This window comes from Heteronotia binoei, chromosome 11 (assembly GCF_032191835.1).
Source record: "Heteronotia binoei isolate CCM8104 ecotype False Entrance Well chromosome 11, APGP_CSIRO_Hbin_v1, whole genome shotgun sequence".
In the NCBI taxonomy this organism is placed as follows: Eukaryota; Metazoa; Chordata; class Lepidosauria; order Squamata; family Gekkonidae; genus Heteronotia; species Heteronotia binoei.
The window spans coordinates 64,358,592-64,380,502 of NC_083233.1; the positions used below are offsets into that span (position 1 = coordinate 64,358,592).

Below are 21,911 nucleotides of genomic sequence, written 5' to 3' on the forward strand. Positions count from 1 at the left end.
TTCTTAGGAGGGCCAGATCTGACATAAATGAGACCTGGTCGAGCCATGTGTGTCATAAAATGTAATGCCAGGTAGTGAAGATATAATCTTTATAAAGAACATAGACAAACATAAGGATTTTTTAAAAAACACCTTAAAATAAAATATGCTTAAAAGATTAGCACTCTTACAATATTTTGTTTATTTAACAGTTTCTCATAACTGACACCTCTTGCTCTGAATTATTGCATCAAAACCTGGAGACAATGTCTGTGCTGTAGCAACCTTGAGTATGCTGCTCAGGTGTTGTTCAGGTGTGTGACTGTTAAGTTGCAAACCCACTTTTGATGTATTCATTACAAAAATCTCATGGTCAATGCTTTGAGCCTAAGACCCAGGGAGAACATGAAATGGCTGGGCATTGTGAGCTTTTGTACATAAGTTGCTTCATGTGTTGGTCAGACAATGGAGAAAATAGAGGCTTTGCTTTGTAGCAAAGCCTCTATTTGCTTTGTGATTGAGCAAGCCTGGCAAAGCAAGCTGTGATGCAGAAGGAAACAAGAGAGAGGGAAGGAAGCAGGTGACAATGAATTGCTCACTGGCCTGATAGGAGCCCTCTGGGAGCCTGGTTTGACTCTTTGGCCACACATCTGACACTCCTGGTCTAAACTCCTCACAGTATTGCTGTGATCAACAGAGGGCCAGTGGCAACATTGAAGACTAACTACAGTTATTCTACCCTGAGTTTTTGTGGGTAGAGATTCACATCTTTGGATGCTATGGGAAGGAAATCATTCATAAAGAGAAATGAAGAAGGGGGAATAAATGTTGTTACTCTTTAAAGTGCCACTGGGCTATTGGAAGGGAATAATGTTGCTGCTCTTTACAAATATAGTTACAGAAGAGGGCATAAATGTTGTTAGTCTTTAAGATGGCACTGGGTTTCTGTTCGATCACAGTGTCTTCTCCAAAAGGAAACAAACAGGATGGAAGAAGGGGAGGAGGTCTTCAAGCACTGGTATGACAACTTCCAAGAATTCTGGTTAAGAACCTTGGTCTTTACATTCTGAAACTGTTGCAGTTTCCAAACACCTTTCAAGGGTAGCCACACACAGAGCAATTAAGACTAATCAAGCTGCATCCTAATTAAGACTCCCACTGGCCAGTTTTAAACTATATTGGACACTGCACTCTGCTGAGAGACTTCCCTACGTAATTAACAGCAGTGAGTTTCTGTATTCTCCGTTCTCTTCTCTGGGTGCTAGCCAGTCTTGGATTCCGAAACCTATGGGAACAGTGACTGACAGGGAAACATCAGAGCTAGCATGGTATAATAATTCCCACTCTTCTGTAAAGTTCACTGAGTGATCCTGGGCCAGCCTGACATACCCCACAGACAGGCTGCGAGGAGAAAATGGAAAGAGGAGAACCATGTTAAGGGAGGCACGGTGGCTCAGTGATAGAGCATCTGCTTGGTAAGCAGAAGGTCCCAGGTTCAATCCCCAGCATCTCCAACTAAAAAGCATCCAGGCAAGTAGGTGTGAAAAACCTCAGCTTGAGACTCTGGAGAGCCACTGCCAGTCTGAGTATACAATACTGACTTTGATGGACCAAGGGTCTGATTCAGTATATGGCAGCTTCATATGTTCATATGTACACTGCCCTGAGTTCCTCAACAGAATAAAAATGTGATGGCAATGTGTAAAGTACTGGGTTCAAAGCATGTAGACACTCAAGAGATAGTGAAGTCAGCTCTTTATTCAATGATTCAGCATAGCAAGGTAGAAACTGGACTGACTTGCAGGGCAAAAGGCCCTGCTTATATGCATGCAAATAACCCCACCCAAAACCCCATCACACACAACTATAGGTACACGGCTGCCCTAACAAGCCCTGATTCGCCACCTCCCAGAATCCAGGTGGCTATTGATAAGAAGCCTCAAGCTCACCCAAGTCCTTGATTGATCCTAAGGCCTAATTCCAGTCTCAATACATAACAGAAAGAGAGTTTTGCACCTGCATTCCCATGTTCCAAGGCTGGATCCCTGGCATCCAAACAGGCTGAGACTGCTTTGCTTTAACTCAGGTTAAAGCTTGGATAATAAGCCCCTGACAACACCTGCGGCTGATCATCCATCGGCCATTCCCCACCAGGTCAAGCAGCATCTCACCACAATAATGAGCATTTCCATGCTAGTTTCTAGCTTTGCAGGAACACATTTTTACGAGCACCTGATGCTTCATTTGCTAACAAACGCAGGCATGTAGAACATTCTTTAATGTTAAAAAAGAGATACTTCGATAATAACGGCCGATTTAAAAAAGAAAAGACATCCAGGACCCACACTCAACGCGCCTATCATTTTGCCAGGTTTAGTTGCAAACAAAGCCTGTGTTCTTGAGGACAAACCTCATGTACGCAAATTGTGTACCTTAGGTGAGAAATGGGCTACAAAATGCAGTCAAAAATAAGGTATTTGAAAGCAGAACAAATCAGCACTAAAGATGCTCCTTGCCTGAAGATGCCGTTTGCAGTGCCATTGTAAGCAGAGTTATTTCCCTCTAAATTCAGTTACTTTAATGGACTTATAAGGGAGTAACTTTGCTCAGAACGGCACTGTCAGTCTGGGCCTGGCCCTGCCAAGAATTCTGTGCCAAAGTGCTTCATACATTAACTCAACAGGTCTCGAGTAAAAACCTAGCATTGCTGCCCCTGTATTACAGAAAAGAAGATTAAGTGCGGCCACCCATGGACCCCACGACAGAGATGAGTATTGAACAGAGCAGTCCATTCTGTGAAATGCTATGCAGAATGATAGGCCAATAGACTCAGATTGGAGTCATCCTGCACAGAAAGGCACTGCTTCGCTCCAAGCTCTTGGGATTGAACCATGGTGCTACGCTGAGATCTAAGACAGCAGACCAAAAGGCATTTGGAAAATATGGGTTGATCCCCAATCCACACAAAAGGTTGGCAGGCACTCCTTTCACTTGCTTTATGCTAATCCTTGGTTGGGCCCGGGAAGGAAACTTCAGTTTCCACTAGCGAATCTCAGCACCTCTCTTCAAAGGCCTGCTTTGCTCTTTGAAAAGGAGCGGCCTCGACATTTCTAGCTTTTATAACCAATCTTTAACCTCCTCATTTAAAATAAAGCAAAAAAAAAAAAGTGTCAAACACCATCTGTGAGACCGCATATCACTGAAGGGGGCTGGGTGCAACTCATTGATCATGGCAGGTGACTGCACAGAACAGAGCGAGCAGGGAAGTTTCAAGACAGTACGCGTACCAAGGGCTGCCTCTCTGATGGAAATCAAAAACATGTTTTTCTGACTAGGAAATGAAATACTCAGACTTGCAAGGAATTTGCAGCATGCCAGAAAAAGAAAACCGGCCAGGATAGACCTTAACTTTACACAGTCTCAGAGGGCAGCTGTGTTGGTCAGCAGTAGGGCAGCTAGACTTGAGTCCAGTAGCACCTTCAAGACCAACAAGATCTCCAGGGCATAAGCCAGGGGTGGCCAAACTTGCTTAATGTAAGAGCCACATAGAATAAACACATAGATGTTTGAGAGCTGCAAGATATGAATATCAGATGTCTGAGGGAAGGAAGGAAGGAAGGAAGGAAGGAAGGAAGGAAGGAAGGAAGGAAGGAAGGAAGGAAGGAAGGAAGGAAGGAAGGAAGGAAGGAAGGAAGGAAGGTTGGTTGGTTGAGAGCTGCAAGACATGAATATCAGATGTCTGAGGAAAGGAAGGAAGGAAGGAAGGAAGGAAGGAAGGAAGGAAGGAAGGAAGGAAGGAAGGAAGGAAGGAAGGAAGGAAGGAAGGAAGGAAGGAAGGAAGGAAGGAAGGAAACTAGATGGGGTAATGGGAGGGAGAGGTGAAAAGAAAGCAATTTTAACTTTAAACGCATTCTTCAAGTTGCAGGCCGGCTTAGCTTGGAGAAGTGAGTTAAAGAGAGAAATGCCTTCTCCAAGTCAGCCAACAGGGCAGTGGGGGGCTTTAAGAGCCACAATATATATGCGAAAGAGCCACATGTGGCTCCCAACCAACAGTTTGGCCACCCCTGGTTTTGAGAGTCAAAGCTTCCTTTGTCAGACTCTAGAAAACTGATACACTGAAACTCTTTTTGGTCTCTAAGGTGTTAGTGGACTCAAATGTAATTTTATAGGGAACAGTCTGGAAAAAGTATATTGTTGGCAAAAAAGTAAAGAGTCTTCCAGTTTCATTATTTTCTGTAGTGATCTCATTCAGAACACACAATGAAGTACATGAGAACAGAAGCAATTTGTGGATGCTTATTTAGTAGTGAAATTAAGAGGGAAAATGAGATTGGGAGAAAATGAAGTGGTTTTCACTATCTCTGTAAGAGAATCCAAGCTTGCCCCTTTACTGATCTTTCTAGCCATATCTATGCACATTTGTGCATTACCTTTTGCTGATTCGGACCTCTTCGGTAAATCCAGTGTATCAAAGTTCCTATCCACATCGCCATTCTTCTTTCCTGTGCATGAAACAGATTAGTGAGCAGCAGTAGGCTTCAGTACACAAATAAACCCAAATCCATCATTGTCACTGCAAAAACACAAGCACAAATGGAATGCATATGCCCATGTGACACATATCATAAATGCATGCACTCACACTGTATTTGTGCAAATGTCCTGGACATGCGTCTAAGCTCCTTTATGGATTGAGATGGAAAAGTAATAAAACACCTTTTGTTTCTACAGTAGTTGAATGAGTTTGTTGGCTTCCAGCTCTCAGACCTGGTTTTCTGGAATGCCCAGCAAAAAGAATTTGGTGGCTTTCAAAGATGAAGCACAGCAGAATGGCCCACTTATCCAAGGGCCTCTCTAAGACATTTTTGGTATTTGCCTTTCCAAGAAAAAGCAACTGAAAATTCAGGCAAAGGCAATCCTGGAACTTGCAAGGGGAACACAAAAGATCTCAGCTGAACACGTAGGAACAAACCACTTGCTACCAGAGAACTGTCCAGGGTACTGAAATGCCTACCTAGATCTGTACCATGTCACCAGGCCATTGTTCCTGATCTAGTATTGGATTCAACTCCTATTTACAGAGTACTCTTTGCCAGTGACCCAAGAAATATTGCAGCTTCTAAAGGAGATTGAGGAAGAATCGCACTGCTACAGGACCAACCCTAAATCAGACTTTTCCCTGCAGCCGCTGTGGCCGGACCTGCCTATCCCACATTGGTCTTGTCAGCCACCAGCGAGCCTGCAGCAAACGTGGACTATTGCACCCTTCTTAAATCTTCGTTCGCGAAGCCAAGCCGAGAGAGAGAGAGAGAGAGATGTCATCCTATTTTTCCTTGAGCTTGGAACAGCACTGAACAATAAGCTGTTTTGGAAACATTTCTTAAATCAATCAATGGAAGTTATTTGGCAAGACGATATTCATGTAAAAACATCTATATCAGTATAAAGATGCATCCAAATATGCCTAAAATAGCTGTTGTCCTTTTTTTCTCCTAGTGGGATGAACCAGGCTTTGTTCCAAACATTGTTTTGTTAAAGGCAAACATGTCTACCAGTGATTCAAAGGCTGGTCATGAAAGCTGCTCTCCCTTCCCTTCACTGATCTTGCTTCCTTTCCTCCCACACCTCATGAGAGCTATCTGCTTTACATATTTTTAAAGTGGTACATGTTCTTTGATTCAATTTAATGTCCAGTAAGCACATTAGAAAAAGAGTACAATTGATTTTTAAAATGCACAGTTGCTCCGGTGATGGGAGGGTAGAGAAGTAATTCTGATACACAGCCACTGTACAATCAGTACTATGCACAGCCAGCTCTGTTGCAGTAATAAATATACCTGCCACACTGCATTGAGCGTGCTTCCAGAGCACAACAGCTGCTGTTTTGTACGTTTGTACAAGCTTTTAGTATTAGGTCATGGAAGGTCCTTCACAACCAGTCATAAAAAGAAAATATTTAAACAGTGATAAATAAACGTCACAGTATTGTCGGTCAAGTTGGGACTGATCAAACCTGATTAATGACAAGTGAAAGACAGCATAATTTTCTCTTGAAGGCTTATGGGGTACATCTGCATCACATGTATAAACCAGTTTTTAACTGGTTCAACTGTTATTTCCTCAAACGTGTGGAATGATATAGGATGCTAAGAATTCCTGCAGAAATCTCTATCCATACTGCAATGTACAGGAAGCTATCTTGCCCCTAAAGGTAAAACAGTCATTCAGCTATTTAGTATCTGAGCCTATAGGAATGCTAGTCCAGCGTCTGATCATTGCGCGGCTTGAACCGGCAAACCTGCAGGACCGTCTCTCCCCATATGAGCCCAAAAGGCCATTACAATCGGCCAGACAACATCTTCTGACCATCCAAGACCCAAAGGACATCTGGCTTGCCTCAACCAGGGCCAGGGCTTTTTCGGTCCTGGCCCCGACCTGGTGGAATCAGATCCCTACAGAGTTTCGGGCCCTTCTGGATTTGTTACCATTCTGGGGGGCCTGTAAAATGGAGCTGTTCTACCAGGCCTATGGTTGAGGCAAGCAGGCGTCCTCGTCCTATTATACCATCTAACTGGCCTCCCAGCAATGAGTGCCACCTTGACTGGGGCCGATGCTGCTGACATCTTTGGGCAATCTAAGTTGCCTACGATAATTATGCCTTATGTGCCCACACTATCCAGGCAGTCCTAAATTAATTCTGATCCATTGTTTTAATTGTTTAATTGTACTGATGTTTTATTGTTGGTTTTAATGGTTTTATTATGTTGGAATCTGCCCTGAACCCATCACAGGAAAGGGTGGAATATAAATCTACGGAAATAAAATAAATAAATAAATCATGTTGGAGGGGAACTGAATGTTGGAGGGAAATGCAGCAGGCTGTCTCAAGTCTACCTCAGCATGACAGCAGAGCAGACGGTTCAAAGGTCAGCTTTTCCTGCTAGTGTGACAGATACAGTTAACTACCTCTGTGAGAGGACAGAATGCCTGGTTTTGAGGCCTGTCTTGGGTGAATTCTTAGCATCCTATATCAAGGGTGGCCAATGGTCGCTCTCCAGATGTTTTTCGCCAACAACTCCCATCAGCCCCAGTCATTTGCCATGCTGGCTGGGGCTGATGAAAGTTGTAGGCAAAAAACATCTGGAGAGTTACTGTTGGCCACCCCTGTCCTATGTCATTCCATATGTTTGAGGAAATAACAGTTGAACCAGTTAAAAACTGGTTTATACATGTAGCGCAGATGTACCCCATAAGCCTTCAAGAGAAAATTATTCTGTCCTTCACTTGTCATTAATCAGGTTTGATCAGGTATAGTTACAATCTGACTCTTGGGAAAAGTCAGGCTGGTGTAGTTGGAATCCTGTTGTGTGTGAGAAGATCCATCCTGGTGGTTAGACAAAAAGCCTGGTACAAAAGTCCCTGAGGCATAGCAGGCTGTGTTGCCATTATTCAGTGGTGGCCCACAGCTAAAAGTCTGTACTCTCTTAAACTGAACAGTATTTAAGAACAGATTTGAACTTGTATCCGGTAACGATGTCTAGGTGCCTCAGCCAGGTTTTTCCTTTGATTTCAGGAAAGCTTGAGCTGCTGAAGTGTTCTTTAAGAACAAGCAAATAAAACCCATAAGTAAACCATCTTTGTTATCTTTCTTCAGCTCCCACCTCAGTGATCACCATGTCCTATCTGGTCATCACAAAAGTTACCTCATAGCAAGCAAACCCCAAACCCTTTACATCCACTACCGCAACTATATATCATAAGTGAGGAGAAAAACAGAGGGAAAGGTACTATTTTTAAGCAAGCCTGGTTCCTGTGACTTGCAGGAACCTGTGTGGACTCTCCTTCATTTGATTAAGAGGCTTGTCACAAACATCACCTCAGGTTTCAATTAATCCCAAGGCAAATTCACTCATCAGCTTTAACTGGCGAATCGTTTTTGTTTCCGTCATGCAATCCCAAAGTCTTGCTTCTCCAACACCACCCAAAATCCTGCAACACTTTAATTCATCTGGCCAAATTTTGTGAAACTGAAATGAAAGGCATTTGTTGAGAACCCTCCTTCATCCTAACTTTTCAGCAAATGGAAATGCCTTCCTTAGGAAAGCAAATCACACATACAGAGAAAAGCAGCAGTGACGGGACGTAACATCTCACAATGACAGCCCAGTTCAACTGTTTATAGCCAAAAAGCAGACTTTGTTTGTCACATTTTAGAAGTGCAGAAATAACAAGAATCTCAGGACAGGAAGGAAGGAGGAGATGGAATGAGCTCCAGCTTCTTTGGCTTATTTACAGAACACTGGGGGCAGCAACTGTGCCAAATATAACTCAGTGCCCATCAACTCCCCTCCCTCACCCACAAATATTTCCTCATATGCCTCTTACTAGTAGGCTATCTAGCTTAATTACTCTCTCTCTAATTAAGTCCCAAAAGGTGGACATTCTCCAGCTCCTTAAGTGAGTTTCTAAAAAAACCCCCCCACAAAATACAAAGAAAATAAATGCTACAATGTCTAGATGCGATGAGTGAGATCCAGCCAGCCTTTTCACCCCATCTCACTCATGCACCCTTCCTTGCTATACCTCCATGTCACATTTTTATAAAACACCTGCAAGTCCTATGATTCCCAGTACAGCCTTTTTTCCAGTGATCAAAAAACACAAAATGGCTACTTCCATCACATCGTATTGTTCGTTCATACTGTTTGAATATAGATTCTGAAGGTGAGGAAAGCAGTAAATGGGACGCAAACGATGAAGATAACATGGATGAGGGGGAAAGACTAGGTGCTTTTGCCAAGATGATAAACAACATCAGATCCTAGTGCACAGCAGCAGACTGCATGGCACACTGCGATGTGTGAGGAAGCTCTGCTGAGAGTGCGATGAAGTAAACTGAGATGGTGTAGGAAGGAGACAAAGCAAAAGAAGCTTGAGGAACGTTTGTACAACTAAATGAGCAAAGACTGGCAGCTTTTAGCTATGTGAGCAGCAAATTCCAAGTGCAGAACTCAAAGCGTCTGTGTCAAGGCAGTAGGTTGAGTGTGCATGTCCAACCTATTTAATTTGAAACATTCATCAACTGCCCTCCTTCATGGAAGCTTATAAGTCACAATTAAAACACTGCAATTTAAAAGTAACAAAACAACAGCCCAAACAATCACTTTCCCTCCAAAAGACACCTGCAGGCAACACTCCATTATATAAAATGGTCTTGCAACACCTCCTGAAAATGTCTGAAGATAGACTTTCCCAGGGCTTTTTTTGAGCAGGAATGTGCAAGAACGCAGTTCCGTCTGGCTTGGCATCAGGGGGTGTGACCTAATATGAAAATGAGTTCCTGCTATGAGTTTCCCATACTTCCTCAGAGGGCCTGTTCCACTAAGCAAGAGCTACAGGGGAAAAGGCACAGGCTCTGGTTGATGCCAGGTAGGCAACCTTGTGATGACTCTATAGGGTTCTCAAAGCAAGGGATGAACAGAGGTAGTTTGCCATTGCCTGCCTCTGCATAGCAACCCTGGACCTTCCTTGGTGGTCTCCCATCCCAAAATGACCAGGGCTGGCCCTATTCAGCCTCCAAGACCTGATGACATTGGACTACCTTAAGTGGGAGTAAAACCATTATGCAGCAGTCTGAGAACCATAAGTGGCTCATGGGAACATATGGGAGAAGAAGAAGAGATTGGATTCATACCCCGCCCTTCACGTGGAGTCTCAGAGTGGCTCACAATGTCCTTTCCAGGGGCGGAATTCTAGCAGGAGCTCCTTTGTATATTAGGCCACACACCCCTGATGTAGCCAATCCTCCAAGAGCTTACAAGGCTCTTTTTTGTAAGCTCTTGGAGGATTGGGTACATCAGGGGTGCATGGCCTAATATGCAAAGGAGTTCTTGCTAGAATTCCACCCCTGTCCTTTCACTTCTCCTTCTCACAACAGACACCCTGTGAGGTAGGTGGGGCTGAGAGAGGAGACAGTCCTTTTGATATTGATGTTCCCCACCAGTGCACTGATGTACCATGTTATGTTGTTAGATATTTAGCTGAGTAAATGAAGCACAGTGGATGAATGCAGAACAGACACATGTGTTTAGCTTCGAAGAAACATTTACTTCAAGATTAAGGAAAGGAGTACATGGAAAGAAAACAACAATAACAATCTTAACTCATCTTTCTTGTTCTAATCTACTCCATCTTGTTTCTTTATTCCCTCTGATCCTAAGAAGGAAGGAATGGAAGTTTCCCCCCAAAGCACCACCTTTTTTTGTACATGTAGAATACCATGAACAAATATATTGATTAGTCAATTTTAAGGTCACCTCATTAAGAATGAAACCTTCCCCGTTTTGGTGGGAAGAATCTATGCTACACTTAATTGGTTGTATGCTAAACTTCCTATTTTTACCTTACAGAAATTTCAGCTTAACCCTTTCATGACTAAAGGGATGATACTTGCAAAAGCCCCAAAATGGGCTGTTTCTTCCCACCAATTTTCTCACCTGAGAAAGAACATAAGAATATGAGAAGCCATGTTGGATCAGGCCAATGGTTCATCCAGTCCAACACTCTGTGTCACACTGTGGCCAAAACCCAGGTGCCATCAGGAGATCCACCAGTGGGGCCAGAACTCCAGAAGCCCTCCCACAGTTGCCTCCCAAGCACCAAGAATACAGAGCATCACTGTCCCAGGCATAGTGTTCTATCTATACTTTGTGGTTAATAGCCACTGATGGACCTCTCCTCTCTATGTTTATTCGATCCCTCCTCAAAGCTGTCAATGCTTGTAGCCACAACCACCTCCTGTGGCAGTGAATTCCATGTGTTAATTACTCTTTGGGTGAAGAAGTACTTCCTTTTATTCATTTTAACGTGACTGCTCAGCAATTTCATGGAGTCCCCACAAGTTCTTGTATTGTGGGAAAGGGAGTAAAGTACTTCTTTCTCTGCTTTCTATATCCTATGCATAATTTTGTTAACCTCTATCATGTCACTCCTCAATTGTTATTTCTCCAAGCTAAAGAGCCCTAACCTCTTTAACTGTTCTTCATAGGGAAAGTGTTCCATCCCTTCCATCATTTTAGTTGCCCATTTCTGAACCTTTTCTAATGCTATAACATCTTTTCTAACATGCACCACGGATTTGTATAGAGCATTATGATACTGTAGAGACCAAGCTGAACAAAATAGTAGGATACAACTCACAGCATTTATATATACAAAATTTTGCTAAAAATTATCACCAGTTCAGATCTGACAGAACATCAACTGTTGCTCAAAAGTGGAACTGAAATCTACAGAAAAATCAAGCAGACATTTCAAGTTCCTCAAGAAGAAGAGAGAAAACCCAGACTTTTTCTGCCTTCTCCCTGTGAGTCTTGCAAACAGCAAGGCTACAATCTCTCTAGCACTCAACAATGGCTAAAGGTTTTTACACACCAGATTTGTCTTTCTGTTGCTTTCTTCTTCCCAACTAACTTTCTTCTTCTCAGCCCCTCAGCCCCAGAAGTGTGGCTGACAATACCCAGCCCTATTCTCAACAGGGAAGACGATATCATCGGATGAGAAGCACTGCTCAAAAGCCCTTGCTGGAAGAGAGACAGCTTTTAAGATGGCTGCTGACAGGTCTGCTTTATGGGACTTGGCTATCAGAGCTGGCAAAGTCCTTGGGGAGAGGAAAAGCTGCCTGACAAGGAAAGTTGCTTGTGTAATAAACGATTTGCAGTCTCTCAGGCCGTGAAATTAAAAGCTTCTTTAACTCCATCTTTTCTCAAACAAGGCGCCATCAAACATATCGGATGCCCTGCATATCAACTATACTCCTTTGGCAGCAACAGGTTTTTATGAAAACTGGAAGGAAGCCAGGAAAGGTTTTAATAAGCAACAGAAAAATTGGGAGTAAAATACTAAAACCTTCCGTTCTTTGACTGAAATGGGCTAAAATAACAGCTATAATCTTTTTTTGGATAAAAACGAGTAGAACAGACCCCCCTGCAGGGCTGACTTGCCATGAGAACCCCCATATGAAACCTTCCGGAATGTGGATCCAAGGTGTCACTAACTTGAACATGCTGCCTTATACATGAAGCTGCTTTATACTGAACCAGATCAGCAGTCAATCAAGGTCAGGATTATCCAGGGCTTTTTTTGGTAGCAGGAGCTCCTTTGCATATTAGGCCACATACCCCTGATGTAGCCAATCCTCCAAGAGCTTAAAGTGCCTACTGTAAGCTCCAGGAGGATTGGCTACATCAGGGGTGTGTGGCTTAATATGCAAAGGAGTTCCTGCTACAAAAAAGCCCTGGTGTTATCTATTCAGACTAGCTGCAGCTCTCCATGGTCTCAGGCTGAAATCTTTTGTATCATCTATGCCTGGGGTCCTCAAACTACAGCCCGCGGGCCAGATGCGGCCCGCTGAGGACATTTATGCGGCCTGCCGGGTTATGGCAAAATCAGACTGGAAGTGACGTTCAACCTAAACTCGCATTAGCAACGCACACTTCCGGCACTGGGCTGAGGCGGCAGAGACAGAGTGTGAGGTGATACCAAGGTGAGGTGAGTTCCCAGGCCGGGATGTGTGGTGTGGGGAAGGGAGAGAGATGCAGAAGACGGAGAACTGACGGCCCGCGGCCTTGTACAGTAACGGCAGTCTGGCCCTCCAACAGTCTGAGGGACAATGAACTGGCCCCCTATTTAAAAAGTTTGAGGACCCCTGATCTATGCCATGATCCATTGAACTGGAGATGCTGGAAACTGAACCAGGGATCTTCTCCGTGCAAGCAGATGCTCTATCACAGAGCCACAGCCCTACTGGGTTAAATATAAAAAACTATAATTTGCCTCTGAAGCACAGAAGCTTTTCACAGTATCTCCAATCCTCCACGTTTTCCAGGTTAAGGGGGAAATGCTATTCAAACAAATTACAAAGATGATCTGACTCCAATGGTGACAAGAGAAGGAAATGTTACTTATAAAAATAGAAGCACATCTTATGTGACATAGTAGCATATCATTATGTGAAATAGAAGCACATCTTATGTGACACCTCAAAAAAGATATTATATTATAGCATTGGAAAAATCCAGAAAAGGGCAACTAGAATGATTAAAGGGTTGGAACACTTTCCCTATGAAGAAAGTGCTTGGCACTCTTTAGCTTGGAGAAACGTCGACTGAGGGGCAACATGACAGAGGTTTTCAAGATGATGCATGGGACAGAGAAGGCAGAGGAAGAAGTACTTTTCTCCCTTTCTCACAATACAAGAACTTGTGGACACTCAACAAAATTGCTGAGCAGGTGGGTTAGAATGGCTAAAAGGAAGCACTTATTCATCCAAAGTGTGATTAACATATGGAAGTCACTGGCACAGGAGGTGGTGGCAGCTTCAAGCATGGATGGCTTCAAGAGAGGATTGGGTAAACATATGGAGCAGAGGTCCATCCTTGGCTATTAGTCATCAGTGGCTATTGTTGGAACTCTCTGTCTGGGGCAGTGATGCTCTGTATTCTTGGTGCTTGGGAGGGGCAACAGTGTGAGGGTTTCTAGTGTCCTGGCCCTCCTGATGGCACTTGGGGGTTTTTGGCCACTGTGTGACACAGTGTTGGACTGGATGGGCCATTGGCCTGATCCAACATGGCTTCCCTTATGTTCTTATGACATATTCATGTAGATACATTTAAGTTATTGTGAACAGATTAACTTCAAAAAGGTTAACTTGCTACAGCTCCAAGTCCATGTAAAAGAGAGAAGAAGAGAGGTCACGTATAAGATGAAGCAAAAGGCAAGTAACAATCAAAGAGGCTCCACATCTAACTGATGACAGGGTGAGGCCAGCTGCCAAGTGCACCTAAGAGAATTTCCTTAACCCTTTTCCTCCCAGATCCTCTTGCATGCAGAGTTACAATCAGTGTTCCCTCTGCGCTAAGTTCGTGTGAGCTAGCTCACAGTTTTCAAGAGGGAATCCATTCAGGTGTTCCATTAAGACCCATCACCAGCCATTGAGGTCTCCATAGTTACTGAACGGTCTCCACCCCTCAGAACCCTATATAAGCTGGGTGAAAATTCCATTATGGTGTGCATTCTGCAGGGCACCATTTAAAGTCTGTACCCCTTATTACTCTTTGTAATTGGGTCTATAGGACATATTACACTGGTCATTCATGCCCTTCTCTTCAATCTTCCTGCTGAATCGACATCTCCTCTTCTGGACCAAGTAGTATCACCCTCTTCCACAATCCTTTAAACTCTCTATCAATCACTCCTACCCTTCCTATCCTCTGGATTGTCTGTATTGTGTATTTGTGTGTGTGAATGTACCATTTTACATATATTTAAGTAAACATTATAAAATATATTTTCTCAAAGTATTCTTTCCTGAAAACCCAACCTCCATATCATTGGAGAAAAGATCCTTGCTTACAATTTGCTCTACCTTAAGTCTCCATATTGCTAATTTCCCCATGTTAAAAGGAGAGATAAGCATTTCCAGTAGCACTCCATGGGAATAAATGCTATTCTCCCTTGCTCTTGTTGCAAGAAGTGCTTCCGGGCCAACAAACATAATTGCAGGTGCTGGTGTGGAAACTCTGTGAGGTTGAGGAATCTATGCAGTAAACAGCCCTTACATGTAATGGAGTTAGTTGTCAAATCCCTTAATGAGGCGGAGCCTGGGAGCTATAAGGTGCGTCTGGCAGTGTCTGGCAGGATCAAGAAGATCAAAGTCGCACCTGACAGAAGCAGCTAACGGTGCCTGGCGGAGCCCACCAAAGAGGTGGAGCCCAACTGACAGAGCAAAGAGCCGAAGCTCCCATCGAGCAAAGCAGAATATGTCCCATCCCCTTGATTAGGGTCTTTCACATGGAGATTGTACCATTTCCCCTGGAGATTCTAAGAAGGCTCAGCTCCTGGAACCAAGTCAGACTCTGAGAGCTGGGGACCATAGTAACAACCACTGTGCGGAGAAGACAACAGGACCAGGTCTCCAATGTTAATATGGTACGGTGTGATCAACTGTTACACGATAGCTAGGGAAGCTTCTGTGCGTGCCCAGGCTGAGGGCAAGCGCCAACATCATAGTAGCTTGCCAGAGCCGTGGCAGAACCCGCTGGGCTCTAATAAGCCTGGATTCTAGCCCAGTTCTGCTGTAGCCTCCAATGTGAGACTGAATCCCACTTTGGAGGGTGGCCTCACTCCACGCCAAAGATCCGTCGCATTCTACAAAAGGCTGTTCCTGAATTTGCAGACACGTTTTCTTCCCTGACACCAAGAGGAAGTGCTTTGCTTGTCTGCCACCATGCTTTATAATTAGGGTTGCGACAACTCATCAGTCTGTTAATCTATTTTAAACCTTCCAAATGGATGAAAGGGCAGGGCTTTTTTTGTAGCAGGAACTCCTTTGCATATTAGGCCACACACCCCTGATGTAGCCAAACCAAGAGTTTACAGTAGGACCTGTACTAAGAGCCCTGTAGACTCTTGGAGAATTGGCTACATTATGGGGGTGAGGCCTAATATGCAAAAGGAGTTCCTGCTACAAAAAGAGCCCTGTGAAAGGGTAGTGGCAGTGGAAAGTGCCATCAATCACAGTTGACCCCTCATGGGGTTTTCAAGGCAAGAGACATGGTGGTTTGCCATTGCCTGACTCTGCATAGTGAACCTGGACTTCCCTGGTGGCCTCTTATCCAAAGACTAATCATACCAACCCTATGTAGCTTCCAAGAATTGATGAGATAGGGCTAGCCTGGGCAATCTAGGTCTGGGAGATGAAAAGGTGCCCCTGTCTAATAATCGGACAGCAGATTAAAATAATCAAAATTCTTTTAGCACAGGTGCTTGTAAAAAGTGTTGAATGGCAGGCATCCTTTTAGAAGATGCATTTGACTTTCACTTTCTGACAGTTGGGAACAGGGTTGCAGGTCTGTGTTGGAATACCTGGAGACGTTGGGGATGGATTCAGGAAAAGGTGGAGTTTGGAGAGGGGAGGGGCTTCAGCAGGAGTGGAATTCTAGCAGAAGCTCCTTTGCATATTAGGCCACACACCCCTGATGTAGCCAATCCTCCAAGAGCTTACAAAGCTCTTTTTTGTAAACTCTTGGAGGATTGGCTAGATCAGAGGGGTAATATGCAAAGGAGCTCCTGCTAGAATTCCATCCCTGGGCCTCAGCATGGTCCAATGCCATAGAGTCCACCCTTCAAAGCAGCCATTTTCTCCAGGGGAGCTGATCTCTGCCAGCTGGAGATCAGTTGTAAAAGTGGGAGATCTCCAGGCCCCATCTAGAGGCTGGCAACCATAAGAGGGAATGTACTTTTAAAAAAAGGTGATAATCTGCCTTTCAATATGTTTCTGGGAAGGAAAAACACATTCTAAGAGGCTGCCTCCTGGAACGCATGCCTCATCTGAAAAAATCGCAACAAAAAATACAAGCTAATGACCAATTCACTAAGAATTATATAGCAACCAGTCCAAATGTCCAAAACATGTACATTCAAGTCCCAATGTAGTGTGGTGACAAGCCAATCGATTAAGTACTTGTTTCTTTCCAGTCTTCATCAGACCTGGGACCAAAATTGATTCAATTATATAGATTATTTACATAATTTTTTAAAAAGAGACGCAGAGCGTCTCCAACAGCAATTTTACATTGGCTACAGCTCAGTATGAGGCTTCTTGCGCACCTTAATGGTGCAACTAATGTTATCCATTATAGTGACCTCTCTCGGATTTTATTTTCATCTGAAAAAATGGCAAAGTATTATTTTGTTCTTCAGAAGTACTGGTCTATTCACAGGCAGATTAAATAAAATTTAATTGATCAATTAACCAACAGATCATACCATTAATTGACCAAGATTTCTCTAATCAGGGGATAACCCTAATGCTAATGAATCATGTCTCCCCATAGGAAAAAACACACTGCTGAGCATTTGCCCACAAAATGAAGCAGTGGCACAGAGTACGTTTTATTAATTTGTACTGGAAATATCTACCTACACAAAATAAAACAGTGAAGACACTGCCCACATCCTCCCACTTACTGTCTCCTTTCCTGTGTTAATGCAGCCTGTTTCAAATGGAAATTTGCCATCTGTTTCTATACTCATACACATTGCAATTGCTGAGAATAGGCAGTAATATACTGTCTATAGGTCTGTATTTGACACCCGGTTGGAAGCTGCAGCTGGTACATTACATGTTAGACTATCTTGTAACAGTGGTGGATTGCTTATGATACTTTTAGTCAGGGCTTTTTTTGTAGCAGGAACTCCTTTGCATATTGTAGCTGCCGTGAGTCCGCTTGCGGAGAGGGCGGGATAGAAATTTAAAGTAATAAATAAATAATATCAGGCCGCACCTCCCTGATGTAGCCATTCTCCTGGAGCTTACAGTAGGCCCTGTACTAAGAGCCCTGTAAGCTCTTGGTTACATCAAGGGGGTATGGACTAATATGCAAAGAAGATATTGAAGAAGATATTGGATTTATATCCCGCCCTCCACTCCGAAGAGTCTCAGAGCGGCTCACAATCTCCTTTACCTTCCTCCCCCACAACAGACACCCTGTGAGGTGGGTGGGGCTGGAGAGGGCTCTCACAGCAGCTGCCCTTCCAAGGACAACCTCTGCCAGAGCTATGGCTGACCCAAGGCCATCCCAGCAGGTGCAAGTGGAGGAGTGGGGAATCAAACCCGGTTCTCCCAGATAAGAGTCCGCACACTTAACCACTACACCAAACTGGCAAAGGAGCTCCTGCTACAAAAAAAAGCCCTGCTTTTAGTTGCCATTTGTTGTTCTCATTCCCCTCAACAGCCTTCCACCAATGCCCCCAACCAAAGCCTCAAAGTTCCCCAGACAGTAGTTCTGACCTTTTATGCTGTCCTTATCTCAGAACCATCTCTTCCTTTTAATTCCTCTGCAGCATCTCCAATTGTAAGAGAAAAATCTGCCCAACTATGTTATCAACATAACAAGAACACATATCAAAGGCTCCCTAAAAAGTACATTCCCCTCAACCTTTTTCTAACATGCTGAGGTTCCACCAGTAAAAAAAACACCCATGTGATAAAAAGTCTTCCTATCGCAACTTTGGAGACCCCACAGGAAAACCAAAGGCAATACAAGATGACCCTTGACGTGTTACTGTCCTTACACATTTCCCCTGCTTCTTTCTTAAGAAGGGCCCCATAAACATTAAGCTCACCAGCAGGATCACTTTTCTATGTGTGGCTCCCACACAGCTGTATTAACACTGGGGGCGAGATTTGAACTGGAGACCTCAGGGTGGCCTTATCTTATTTTCACATGTTATTCTTTTTCTTTAAATTTCACAGTCACACTTTGAGTTTGGTTAGGGTGAGAGTGAGTAAGTGGCCTACACAGCTCTGGAGAGGTGATACACAAATTGTATAAATAATTGTATTTTTAAAAACCCAGACTGATTTCCCATTCACCTAACGCCACTCTCACACTCCTCTTCTCAGCGGGGCTTCTGTCCGATTTCACACTATCTGCCTTGGGGCTGCAACTAGCTTTGGCTTTTTCACACAGCAAACAGAAACTGGTTTCTAGAAGTTTCTGTTTGCCATGCAAAAAAGCCTAATCTAGTTGCAGCCCCGGGGCAGATAGTGTGAAATCCAATGGAACCCCGCAGAGGAGTGTGAGAGCGCCGTAAGGCGAGTGGGAAATGGGTCCCAGTAAATTTCATGACTGGGTCAGAATTAGAACCCAGGTCTTCTTGTGTCCCAGTCCAACACCCTAATGCTCTCAGATGGGTAGCTGTGTTGTTTGAAGCAACAGAACAACGTTTGATTCCAGTGCTATACTTAAATATGTTGTACTTTATTTTCTGGAACTTTGGGAGGGGATATAAGGAGGAAGATCCCATACATATACCTCTGCAGGAAACATGCACGACTCAACTGGGTGACATGAAAGCTGTTCTGACAAGACAGACTAGAAGATTCACCAAGATAAGCCAGAATTCATCACAGCAATGTTCATCAATCAACAGAAATGAAACTGAACAAGCATGGATGAGCGCAAGTCACAGAAACTATGCATGTAAGGACACAGGACAGGAGAAAGAAGCCCGCCACAGTACCCAGATTTCTTCCTTTGATGCGGCAGAGGGGGGCAGTACTGCAATACTAGAAAAGAAATGTGGAAAAGAACACTCTAGAAGAACTCACCTTGATTGAACCACTCCTCTAACAACGAGAAAAGCAGCAAAGAAAAAAAAAAGACAAGAGTTTTTCAGGAGGAAGAAAAGAGAGAGACAAACAATCACACCAGAAGCAGAGTATTCACGGAGCACATTTGAAGCTGGAGAGCTACAGGTGAAGGAGCAACTCTGAGTTTGCCAAGGGAACATCTGTGCCTCCCTGCTAGCCAAAAGAATGGTCCATCTGTGTAGGTTCTTTTTGCTGTTTGGTTTCCCATAAACACACCAAAGCTTGCCAAAGAGGGAACAAAGAGGTTCTATGCTGATGGGATTTGAAACGATATAACGACCGTGAAACAAAATGAGTCAGAAACCGGACTTGCATTGTCCTTACAACAGCCCTGTAGTATAGGCTACCATTATCACTGTGGAGGGCTCAGAAAATCTTCAACAACCAAACAGCCCTTTAAAAAGAGTGAAAGGAACAGGACAGGACAGGGAGGAAAGAATAAATTGATATCAGATACAGACAGCCAAACTGTAAAGTATTCAGCATGCTTCTGTGATGTTTATGACATTCCAGACCAAGCCACCGGGCCTAGACGTGCATTCAAACAATATCCCTTTTTGATCCACTTGTCTGGGCACATCTGTAGAGGCAGCAAATCTGAAAACTATTGCTGGGAGGCAGCAGCAGGAAGGAACTTGGCCTCTGTGCTCTGTTTGCTGGTCCTCTCGGGTGACTGGTTGGCTGCTGTGTGAAACAGGATGCTCAACCAGATGGATCACTGGTCCAATCCGGCAGGCTCTACTCCTCATCTTTTTATGTTTCTTGCCTTAGGGTGCAGAATATTTTTCTCAGCTCAGAGCTACTGGGATAATATTTACACATGGGGTGTGGGGAGGAATCGAAAGATTTATCTGGTTATTGTTTCCCCAGAATTCTGTAACCATCATTCCATGCAGTTCAAAGAATACCCTCTAGTAGGCAGCCTCTACCTATTTTATTTTTGACATAGACAAACCTGTTGCAATTTCTGGCAGGGCACAGAGATGGTCGGACGCACTGCTGAAGCAAGTGTTATGATGGAGGATGCCTTGCTGGGTTGCAAATACCCCCAAGTCTCAGATACTTGAGGAAAGGAGGTACTTTGTCTCTCTTCGTCTTCTCAGAATCAGGGATAGAAGCGAGGGATGGCAAGAATATCTCCAAAAAAGTAATAAATTGTGGCCAGGCTACAAATTATATAGGAGATTCATCATCAGATCTCTTCCTATTATGGGGGCAAAACTGAATTGGGGTTTAGCCATCTGCCCCATGCTGTTGCGTCAAAGGAAATCACCTGCCTTAAGAACATAAGAAGAGCCCTGCTGGATCAGACCAGTGGCCCATCTAGTCCAGCATCCTGTCGCACACAGTGGCCAACCCTCTGGAGGGCAGAGAGGCTGAGGCCTTCCCTGATGCTGCCTCTTGGCTCTGGGATTCAAGAGGTTTAGTACCTCTGAATGTGGAGGCTCCCCTCAGTCACCATGGCTAGTAGCCGTTGATAGACTCATCCTCTATGAATCTATCCCATCCCCTTTTAAAGCTGTTTATTCCTATGGCCATTGCTACATTCTCTGGCAGCAAATTCCAACTTTTATTCATTCTCCCGTATTTCCTTTTGTCTGACCTGAGCCTACTACCCATCAGCTTCACTGGATACCCTCCAGTTCTAGAATTTTGGGAGAGGGAGAAAAATTTCTCTTTGTCAACTCTCCCCACCCCATGCATAATTTCATAAACCTCTTGAAGCTGATCTTAGCTATGGCGAGGGGGAAAGTAGACAGGCCAAACATTTACACACTTGTCTATAGATGGGAAAACAGACAGAAAGCTAGCCAACCCAAGACACATACTCAGCAGAATCTCATGGTGCTGCTCTTGATATTGATGATGATGATATTGGATTTATATCCTGCCCTCCACTCAGAGTCTCAGAGCGGCTCACAATCTCTTTTATCTTCCCTCCCTCACAACAGACACCCTTTGAGGTGCGTGGGGCTGAGAGGACTCTCACAGCAGCTACCCTTTCAAGGACAACCTCTGCCAGAACTATGGCTGACCCAAGGCCATTCCAGTGGAGGAGTGGGGAATCAAACCCAGTTCTCCCAGATAAGAGTCCGCACACTTAACCACTACACCAAACTGGCTCTTGACTGTTCTAACTCAGGAAGGGGAAATGATACACTCGAATACTGCCCCAGCAAGAGAACATAGGTCCAGCAGGATGTGTAGAACTTAAATACACTTAGTCTGAGTCAGAAAACTTTTGTAAGACTTTCCTGTTTGAGCTGGCATACGATAGCCAGAGTTCAGCAGATTTAGGATAATTACAGATTAATTAGCAATTCTGTTCTTGTTAACAGGTTTTATTCTCACTCTAAACAGCTGTTACCTGCCATAAATGACAAAAAACCCTAAACTGAAGTTGCAAGCCTATACATACTTCCAAGGAAGGAAGCCTCATTTAACAATTTGAGGTTACACTTCTGGGTAAGCGTACAGAGGACCAGTTTGTAACCCACCAAAGAACACCAAAGCAGATTTGCAATGAGAGACTGAGGCCTGATCTAAAAAGATAAGAACAAGAGTAATATCAAATGCTGTAACTTCTTGAGGCTGGCCTTTCTGGGGAACTTTTAAGGTGTTAAATTTGTTGTTTGTAATGGCCAATGGTTATACATAATGAATTTTTGACTAACTGACTAAGGCCTGGTCTACATGGGCTGAGGAGGGAGGTGGC

General features: G+C 43.9%; 1 protein-coding gene across 10 annotated transcripts in view; it reads right to left on the reverse strand.

Moving 5' to 3' along the window:
* ARVCF (ARVCF delta catenin family member) overlaps positions 1-21,911 on the reverse strand; it is a 628,036-nt gene that overhangs the window by 78,124 nt on the left and 528,001 nt on the right. For 8 of the 10 annotated variants that reach the window (XM_060249538.1, XM_060249535.1, XM_060249540.1 and 5 more), the window contains 2 exons: positions 19,154-19,171; positions 4,410-4,481 (listed from right to left, as the gene is read on the reverse strand). In XM_060249538.1, coding sequence (XP_060105521.1) covers positions 4,410-4,481; positions 19,154-19,171 — 90 coding nt within the window. The remainder of the gene's footprint in view (positions 1-4,409; positions 4,482-19,153; positions 19,172-21,911) is intronic. The other 2 variants (XM_060249537.1, XM_060249536.1) reach the window with 1 other exon arrangement.